Raw genomic sequence first — 10,385 nt, 5'->3', positions numbered from 1 at the left:
ATTTTCCAGTTGTTTTGCAGCTTGGCTTTATCTTTTGTGTTCTCGACGTGCCTGCGTCTTTAAAACTGGACACATCAAAGTCCCTCCCTCTCTTTTCAGCACCAACTCAATAAAGAAAATGACCAAAACACAGTAACCGTAGCCAGTGTGCGATCCGACGAAGTGTATCTAATGTCTAGTGGGTGTAAGGTTAACGAGAGAACATTCAAACTAACTTTCAATCGGGTGCAGGATAACGAATTACCGGTAACATTAAAAACATCTATTACAGTGGAAATGTTTAATTGTTCTTGGACTTTCACTAAATCATTGAATGGAACTTCTGGATAGGACAGTGATTCTGCTTTCACGATGAATGAAGAGTAATTGTTTGTGACCTACATTACAGAAGATATGGAAGGACACTTATTCTTTGTTATTCTTTTGTTGCAGGTATCTGAACTGGCTCCTTTTGAGAACAGGCCTCATGTCATTCTCACTGGTGCCCGTAAACACTCGATCTGACTATAATATAATGGTGCATGATAAGTAGACATTTTTTTTGCATGAGTCTTGTGAAAAATGTATTCAGTCAGTGGAGTGTGGAAATAGCTTTTAATGGCCATTATAAGTCATGCTTTAGAAATTATTTTGATTGGAAACGTATCATATAGTTTAGTAGAAACTTAGTTTATACTCTATTACTCTATTCTCAGTGGACTAGGTAAAACAAAACAAACTATGGTTGAACCAGTAGGTTTTGTGGAGGCTTGGAAAGCCCAGTTCCCTGAGTCAGATGCCCCAAGCATGGAGCTGAAATCATTGGGGGATATTGAGCAGGAGCTGGAGAAATGCAAGTCATCTATCAGGCAGCTGGAGTTAGAGGAAAACAAAGAGCGCTTTCAGATGATCTACCTGCAGACATTACTGGCCAAGGAGAGGAAGGCTTATGATGGGCAGAGATGGGGCATCAAGAGGATGTCCCTAATGACTATTGGAGACCAATCCAGTTTTTCAGACACCCAGACATCCCACATAGATGAGGAGCCTACAGTGGAGGAGCAGCCGAGAGAGGCAGTCGACACAGGGAGCTATAAACAGTATCCAGAGGGAGAGGTAGATGGGGTAACTCCCTTCGAACAGAGGGGTGAGTTGTGCCCCCACATGCCTACTGTGTGTCCCCCAGACACAGATCTGGACAGGGACAGGGTGGGCATGAGCTCAGTAGCAGCACTGAGGTCCACCTTCGAGCGCATCAAGATAGCCAACTCTCACACAGCTGGAGATGGGAAGGGGGTTGGAGGGACAGAGAGACCCTTCTACGTGAACATGGAGTACCACCATGAGAGAGGCCTCGTGAAGGTCAATGACAGGAAAGTCTCAGATAAGATCAGCAGCCTGGGCTGCCAGGCCATGCAAATGGAGCGCAACAGGTCCATGCACTCCCTGCCCGGGAACCTATCCACTGCTATGGGGGAGATCCGCAGATCTGTGCTCAGATGCAGGTCCACAGAGGGCGGCTGTGGCTACAATGGGCTGTATGATGACACAGAGGTGAACCCACATTTCCTCAAGGACAGTGTGATCCGTTCCAATGGGGGGAGACAGCCGACAAACTGTCAACCCTACACCAGTGTGTATGTTGGGGGTTGATGGCAGAGGGGGAGGGGAGGGTCATTCACATCAGGGACCACAGTGTGGAGGAGGACTCACGCCAAAACTGGCCAAGGCGCTCCTACTCACCTGGCAGTTTTTACGATGCTGGGGGCGGCTACACCCCAGACTGCAGCTCCAATGAGAACCTGACGTCCAGCGAGGAAGACTTCTCCTCTGGCCAGTCAAGTCACATGTCCCCAAGTCCTACCACCAATCACATGTACAGTCAGAAAAGTCATTCACCTTCCCAGATTTCCCAGCAGTCCTTTGACAGCAGCAGCCTGCCCTCCCCACTGTCTCAGAAACGTCTGAAGCAGGAAGTGTTGGTGTCCGAGGCCTCCATCGTGGGTGTCCGTAAAATAGGCCAGATCTGGCCCGGTGATGGGGACTCCACTACGTCCAGTAGGACCTCGCATGACAACAGTCTCCATGGAGATCTGGGTAGGTCTACAAGGCCATCGTCTCTATACTGTCCTTTTGTACTCAAGTCTTTTATTGACATTTTATGTAAAAAAGCACAAGAACTGTTAATGCATCCTTAGGGCTCAATAGCCACTGCCATTTCATGTGTTTATTAGAGATGCCTGTACTTGCCCTAACCTTGATCTCTCCTCATGCAGCAATGTGCTTATATGTGCAGCTGCAACATGATGCTATAGTGTACTATAGCTCTGCCAAATTTGTTTACATATGATTATATGAAACCATTAGCACAGCCCACCTTTGCAAAGCACCGTAGTGATTGTGTGGTTCTTTGTGGATTATACGACTGTTTTCTTTTCACTTTGTAAGCATGCCTGCCCCCTTTCCCCCTTCTGTTCTCTACCATTGAGTGTTGTAGTGCTCATCTAGAGATGCCCTGATTGAGACTGTGCGTGCCCTCAGGCTGCCCAGTCGCTCGGCCCTGTCCACCCGGAGTGTTTTTGTGTCAGCACACATCAACATTGTTGTCCTTGTCTAGGAGTAATTCACTTAAAAGGGTTTGTGTAGCGTGATACGTTTAGGGAGGCTCTTTGTTGGGGGTGGGGAGGGAAAGGGCTGATAACTCTCACTAAAAAGAGGATGGAGGGCTCATCGTCAGATGGCTTCCCATCAACATTTCAGTCCTCAGTGTTTCCTGTTGTGATGTGTGAACACAATAGGAGAGTCACTCATGTCGAACGTTTTGACACTGCAACAATGTTTAAGTGGGATAGGGTGGTACTAGGTACTGCAAGGACAGAGAAGAGCGAGTTCAATGCAAAATATTTATTTAAGCATCAATACATGACAGGGTGTATGTTTTATAAAACACTTTGTTCCAGACAGCTGAGGAAAAACAAACATATGTTCTCCCTCTCTTATTAAGCCTGTGCTTAACTGCTTTGATCTGGTCTTGAAAATATTATTTTGGTGGAGATGAAAAAAGCCAAATGTTGATTTCCTCTCCGTTAGTCTTTAGAACTGATTTCCTTAGCCACAGACTGACAGGGAAAGTTCACGATTTGATATTCTGTCTTCTTCCCTGTGTTGTTCTTAGTCTCTAAATGAACAGTCATTGAGATATTTTTGGTTGCTCAGGTCTATGATGACTCAAATAGGTATAGACATGTCTAAGTGAATGGCTGACTCAATGCCACATATTTCCTCATATCACATGATTTCACTGAAGTCATAAAAGCAGACTCTCGGTTGTAGTAAATCAGTCAGGGTCATTCATTGTCTTCCATTTCCGACATGCTAGGCTCAACTAATAAAAGCTATGATAATTCAAATGAGAAGAGCAGAAACCGTTTTTTTTTTGGTAGCAGTTGTTGAGAATAGGCTGTTATGAAAGGTGATAGGCTGGAAAGCATAGGATTGTAAACCAAATGTGCAATGAACAAGCAAATAATCAGGGAAATAATCAGCATGAGAACAGTAAGCCAGTGTGTGGCTCTTCTGACAAAGTACACAAGTCCATGAGACTTGTGGTCAAATATTTTGCTTTAGGACAGTGCAATAACACTGTAATGTGTGGTTTTCCTCATTGTCTTACCATTTGATTGTTTCTTCACAATAACACCTATTTACCAATGCAGCTTGACCTGTAGAAAATAGGGAAACCGGCTGTCAGATACAGAGAAAGTTGCGATTGCTACAGCTTTCTGATTAAAAGTCCAGCAAAAACATTGAGCCTGTCCCTGGAGTGGTTCTCTTAAAGGCCATGTTGCTGAGCATGTCCCTGGAGTGGTTGTCTTAAAGGCCATGTTGCTGAGCCTGTCCCTGGAGTGGTTGTCTTAAAGGCCATGTTGCTGAGCCTGTCCCTGGAGTGGTTGTCTTAAAGGCCATGTTGCTGAGCCTGTCCCTGGAGTGGTTGTCTTAAAGGCCATGTTGCTGAGCCTGTCCCTGGAGTGGTTGTCTTAAAGGCCATGTTGCTGAGCCTGTCCCTGGAGTGGTTGTCTAAAGGCCATGTTGCTGAGCCTGTCCCTGGAGTGGTTGTCTTAAAGGCCATGTTGCTGAGCCTGTCCCTGGAGTGGTTGTCTTTGCTGAGCCTGTCCCTGGAAGGCCATGTTGCTGAGCCTGTCCCTGGAGTGGTTGTCTTAAAGGCCATGTTGCTGAGCCTGTCCCTGGAGTGGTTGTCTTAAAGGCCATGTTGCTGAGCCTGTCCCTGGAGTGGTTGTCTTAAAGGCCATGTTGCTGAGCCTGTCCCTGGAGTGGTTGTCTTAAAGGCCATGTTGCTGAGCCTGTCCCTGGAGTGGTTGTCTTGAAGGCCATGGCTGAGCCTGTCTTAAAAAGGCCATGTTGCTGAGCCTGTCCCTGGAGTGGTTGTCTTAAAGGCCATGTTGCTGAGCCTGTCCCTGGAGTGGTTGTCTTAAAGGCCATGTTGCTGAGCCTGTCCCTGGAGTGGTTGTCTTAAAGGCCATGTTGCTGAGCCTGTCCCTGGAGTGGTTGTCTTGAAGGCCATGTTGCTGAGCCTGTCCCTGGAGTGGTTGTCTTAAAGGCCATGTTGCTGAGCCTGTCCCTGGAGTGGTTGTCTTAAAGGCCATGTTGCTGAGCCTGTCCCTGGAGTGGTTGTCTTAAAGGCCATGTTGCTGAGCCTGTCCCTGGAGTGGTTGTCTTAAAGGCCATGTTGCTGAGGTAACGGTCCTGCTGCAGGATCACTTCATGCAAACCGTGCTTTGTGGATTAACAGAGATCTGGATTTATTTTCTGATGTTGTAGGAACATTATTGCATACATCGCTGGATCAGTGCTGTGATAAGCAGTCGTTTTGAGGCGAGCATGACAAACTGCTGTCCTCTGTTGTGGGCACTGACTTTTTACAGTGTGTGGGAAATGTCATTTTTAGTTTTATCATAAAACTCCTTGCAGCATTCAACAAATTCCATGTAATCTGCTACAGCTATTTTATAATGACAATGTTATAAAGGGCCACTGTGCTCTAGTTACGTAAGCGTTCTGGTGAATATTTACTGTAGCTTTAGGAGGGTTCGTATGTTCCTTTCAGATGGCACTGCCTTCATTTTAATTAGTTAAAGTTGCAATATGTCATTGCTACATTTTAAGAAAAAAAACAACTCAGCGATGCGTTTTTTTTCTGTGACTGCATGAGCAAACAACCAGTCAAACATGGGGTGGCATTGACTACCCAGCATACCTCTAGTGTTTTACTGTCTGGCATTGTGGCATACTTTGGGTCTGCCTGAGGAGGAGGAGGAACAGCCCTAGTATTGGGTACAGTACTGAATGGCATAAATGGGCCTCTGTCCTTGCCACACTGACTCTACAAACCCTGCTACACCTCCCACTTGTAATCATCGGAAAACAGCCAGTCTAAAATGTACAAATCTCTAAGGTCTCTTTTTCCTAGAATAGCCTAGGAATTAGAGAATGAGCACCAGTCTCGTCATATGTGGAGATCTAGGCCAATTGTCACTCCTGGCTGTGAATAGAGCTGCTGGTTAGCTGTGAATAGAGCTGCTGGTTAGCTGTGAATAGAGCTGCTGATTAGCTGTGACTAGAGCTGCTGGTTAGCTGTGAATAGAGCTGCTGGTTAGCTGTGAATAGAGCTGCTGGTTAGCTGTGAATAGAGCTGCTGGTTAGCTGTGAATAGAGCTGCTGGTTAGCTGTGAATAGAGCTGCTGGTTAGCTGTGAATAGAGCTGCTGGTTAGCTGTGAATAGAGCTGCTGATTAGCTGTGAATAGAGCTGCTGGTTAGCTGTGAATAGAGCTGCTGGTTAGCTGTGAATAGAGCTGCTGGTTAGCTGTGAATAGAGCTGCTGGTTAGCTGTGAATAGAGCTGCTGGTTAGCTGTGAATAGAGCTGCTGGTTAGCTGTGAATAGAGCTGCTGGTTAGCTGTGAATAGAGCTGCTGGTTAGCTGTGAATAGAGCTGCTGGTTAGCTGTGAATAGAGCTGCTGATTAGCTGTGAATAGAGCTGCTGGTTAGCTGTGAATAGAGCTGCTGGTTAGCTGTCAATAGAGCTGCTGGTTAGCTGTCAATAGAGCTGCTGGTTAGCTGTCAATAGAGCTGCTGGTTAGCTGTGTGGCTTAAAGGAAGCCACTTCTATGGTTTGTCTGCTTTGCTATAGTTAATTATCACTATAACATAGGCATATGCCAGTGGCCAGTACTTTGACTCATGGCTAATCATGAGTACATTATAAAAAGGTCTACTGGGGATTGTGTTGTTAGAATGTCTGCACTTTGAGTGAACCTGTGCCAGGTCAAGAGGAGCTTCCACTTAATATAAATTAGACAGGTCTGTATGTCTCATTTGACACTAATGAAAAGCTTTCACTCAGGTGGTCTGATAGAACCACTATCTCTCAGCGTGTCTGGCCTCAGTCCAGGGCTGTATTTGCAACCACAGGAGAAATCACAGAGGCGGTGGTGGCCCACCCTCCAGGTTTACGATCCAATCATGAATATTTCAGAGCTCCTGATGAAGCTCACACTGTTTCTTTTTTGTACCTGAATGTCAACATTCTGAGTCTTTTAGTGGTTAAGGAAGCAAAAATGATTTCACCTCTCCCTCCCATTGAGTTTACATACAAGATACGTGTCCAACAATTTAGATGAAGTGGCGCCAGCACAGAAAATGGAAAGAGCTCTTGTGCACCCTGACTGAGTTCTGTGTTTCGTGTCACCTGTCCTCTCGGGTGGGTGACTTGGTAAAATGGTACAGAATGGAGTGTGCCTGGAGAGCTGGCAGGGGATCATAGCAGCAGGCCAGGGACCTGCCAACTGCAGTCAGATGGAGTGAAGGGACAAACACACCATTAATATCTGAAATAAGCAGGCCCTATCCAGTTCAAGTTACACCAGCATAGGGGTTAACGGTTGGGCAGTAGCCTACTTGGCGCAATTTCAACCCTTAACTCTGAAACATGAGAAATACTGTCAGATTGAACAGCACATTGAAAGTATTTGTGTCTACCCCAGGCTGTTTTCCATATCAATATATTTTCTTACAGATAATGGTAAAAATGCATGAGAAATGTTTGATCTTTTGGCCCTCCCTCCAGGCCTCCTCCTCCTCTCTAATCCTCCCTCGTGCTCCGTCTCCGTCCCCTTCTGGTCCCCTGGTCTTAGCTCCCTTTACAGGTCCTATTCAAAGGGCCCTCTGTGCTGCTGGCTGGCAAGCCACATGTTTATGGAATGTTTCAGCTGCTTGTGGGGTGTGGGGGAACACAGCGATGGTAATGTGCTATATGAGATGAGCTCACCTCTGCACAACCTGCCTGGGCCATGTTAGACTAATTAGTTTGTGGATGTCGCTTCTGGCAGACAGTACTATTTCATGTATTTACTTTAACAAGATGTACTGTAGAACAAATACGCATGTCTACAAGCATGAGTCCTTAAGAAGATTCCTCCTGGAAGCTAAACAGCTTTTCTTGAAATTGCTCTGAAAGCACAATTATAGGGAATAATCATGTTTAGTTCCTGGTCTTTGCTCCCATTTCCTGGTTGTCCACAGTGCTGAGTGGAAAAGCCTCTAAACCTGGCCTTCTGTGTGTCCAACTCTTAGACTGTCTCATGTGAGTGCATCTGTTTGGGTTGAATTTTGTGTGTGTCTGCAATCTGTTTTTCTTGTGGTTTATTGGAAAAGAGAAGATAAGACACGGGTGTTGAGATCTGAATAACTTATGATATGAGGGGAAAACACATTTTGTGTTGGTTGCCTCTTTTCTCCCTCTTTTCTCCCTCTTTTTCAGCTAGTATCACACCCTCACTGTATCAGTCAAGTTTGTGTGTGCACACAAACACAGTACCAGTACCAGTCAAAAGTTTGGACAGCCCTACTCATTCAAGGGTTTTTCTTTATTTTTACTATTTTCTGCATTGTAGAATAATAGTGAAGACATCAAAACTATGAAATAACACATATGGAATCATGTAGTAACCAAAAAAGTGTTAAACAAATCTAAATATATTCTTCAAAGTAGCAACCCTTTTTGCCTTGACAGCTTTGCACACTCTTGGCATTCTCTCAACCAGCTTCATGAGGTAGTCACCTGGAATGCATTTCAATTAACAGGTGTGCCCTGTTAAAAGTACATTTGTGGAATTTCTTTCCTTACTGCTTTTGAGCCAATCAGTTGTGTTTTGGATGATTTGGACTGCAAAGTGAAGGAAAAGCAGCCAACAAGTGCTCAGCATATGTGAGAACTCCTTCAAGACTGTTGGATAAGCATTCCAGGTGACTACCTTATGAAGTTGGTTGAGATAATGCCAAGAGTGTGCAAAGCTGTCATCAAGGCAAAGGATGGCTACTTTAAAGAATCTAAAATATATTTGTATTTGTTTAACACTTTGTTTTGGTTACATGTGTTATTTAATAGTTTTGATGTCTTCACTATTATTCTACAATGTTAAAAATAAAGAAAAACCCTTTAATGAGTAGGTTTGTCCAAACTTTTGACTGGTACTGTTTATCCTGTAGGTCACAGACTGGAGCAATTATTGAACCTTGATATTCTGTTATACAGAGCATTACTGTGACCACCCTGAGCTATTTCAACACGCTGATTAGTAAGTGTGGTGGGCTGGGCAGCTGAGTTCTGACCTACACTGCTCAATGGCTGGTGCTAATTTTAGGCTGTCCCATAACCGATCTGAGCAGAGCTGGTGGGCCTCACTACTCTTACTGGGCCTGTGGTCGGGCTCCCTCCCACTTCAACAGGGCACTTCAGATGTGCCAGAATGTGCTGATGGTTGGTTGGCTCGCACTCTGCTGATCTGCCGAAACACCCAGTCAGCTTCTTTCAGGGCTGCAGTGCCACCGCCCCGTTGCAGGTGCCACGTTTTCAGACCTTTTTCTTTTCAACCTGATGGGTGAAGCTCAGTCAGAGAGAAACCAGATGTGCTGAAATGAAGTGTATGCAGTACTGAAAGATCTCCACCCAACCCATCCCTTCCTGTGTTAGCTGTGAGGGATGAAAAGACCCCTTCGTAGTAGTGGGATTGAAGTGCAACTCTTTGTAGGCTGAGGATTAGTAAAGCAGATCTGTATTGATAAACCTGTATAACTTTCTACTTGTATATCCCATACATGCTGGATGGTAAAAGACATGGTAACACTTGTTTCCTCTCGGTTAGCTGACAGATGTCTCTCCAGTGATCACACGATCAGGATGATAATCCATTTAGTGGAGCAGGAAGTTTCCAAAGCTCTTAACAGCATCATTTATAAAATATAAAAAATGTTTAGAAGGTGCCATATCTTTTCTAATCTATAAGCATGCTGTCAGAGGTGACAGAGACTGTCATTGTGCTACAATCAATACTACAGTTATTATTCCTGGACCATAATGTCCCAAATAATCAGTCTTAAAGGGAATATTAGCCCCTTCTTTGGAGAATCCTTTAACATTTGTGTCTCATTTTAACAGATTTTTTCATCTCAATTCTGGTGGTCAATTGAGAGGAATCGGTGTACTCTGTTTTGTCCATTGCTTCCCATCCCGGTTAATGCGTGTCCAGATGGGACTGGCAGGATCTCTACAGGCTGTCACTCTGATCACTGTCTGGACCATTTCCTCCTTTTTAGTTATTTCCAGAACAAATGCAGAGTTCATCCTTCTCTCCATAGAAATATTTAAAGTGTCCTTTAGCCAATGCAGTGAAGTGTGACAGTGCTTTGATGATTACATGGAGATTCTAAAAGCAGCCACATTCAGCTTCAACACAATCAAGCTCTGTCTTAATCCAAGGGAGAAAGAAAAGGGAACTATATCTTCAAGACAAGTCTTTTTTTAAATGTATTTTTTAGCATTCATATGGATATCCTGTATCCCGCCAAAACTGTGTGAACCCTGCTCTCTAAGCAAGGTCACATCACAGTTGTGATGTTGAATTTCTGTGTTTATGATTCTGTGGATTTGTCCTGCTAACACATGTCATTCCCCTTCTCTCTGGATCATAGTCGGTTCATCTATCTATACATGTGGATTAGGATTACAGGTCTGGGAATATGTCCTTGATGCTTTTGTTGTGTGTGTTGCGTCAAACCTCTCATCACTCTCCACAATTGTTGCATCCACAGGGACAGAGTGCATGTTGACAGTGCACAGGTTATTCTCTGGAATAGGATTTAAGAGCATGTTAACCTGTTATGTTTGGAATCCTAGCAGACAGCTATTTATAGGTCAGCCTTGTCCTATTGTAAAAGATAAAAGAGAAGCGGGTTTGTAGTAGTGTGGCCAAATGGCTCCCTCGGGAACTACTAACTTGTACACTACACAAACACAACTTCCAGATCCAGCCAAAGCTTTTCTGAGCCTG

General features: G+C 44.6%; 1 protein-coding gene across 1 annotated transcript in view; it reads left to right on the top strand.

Annotated features, from left to right (window-relative positions):
- Positions 1–118: 118 nt before the first annotated feature.
- LOC115111481 (breakpoint cluster region protein-like) overlaps positions 119–10,385 on the top strand; it is a 40,153-nt gene continuing 29,886 nt past the window's right edge. The window contains 3 exon segments of the mRNA XM_029637568.2: positions 119–246; positions 433–1,627; positions 1,630–2,076. Of these exon segments, the coding sequence (XP_029493428.2) occupies positions 721–1,627; positions 1,630–2,076 (1,354 nt within the window). The 5' untranslated portion in view covers positions 119–246; positions 433–720.

This window comes from Oncorhynchus nerka, linkage group LG27 (assembly GCF_034236695.1).
Source record: "Oncorhynchus nerka isolate Pitt River linkage group LG27, Oner_Uvic_2.0, whole genome shotgun sequence".
NCBI classification, from domain to species: domain Eukaryota; kingdom Metazoa; phylum Chordata; class Actinopteri; order Salmoniformes; family Salmonidae; genus Oncorhynchus; species Oncorhynchus nerka.
Note: the sequence above shows the minus strand (reverse complement) of the source record. Positions and strands in the feature narration are given on the sequence as shown.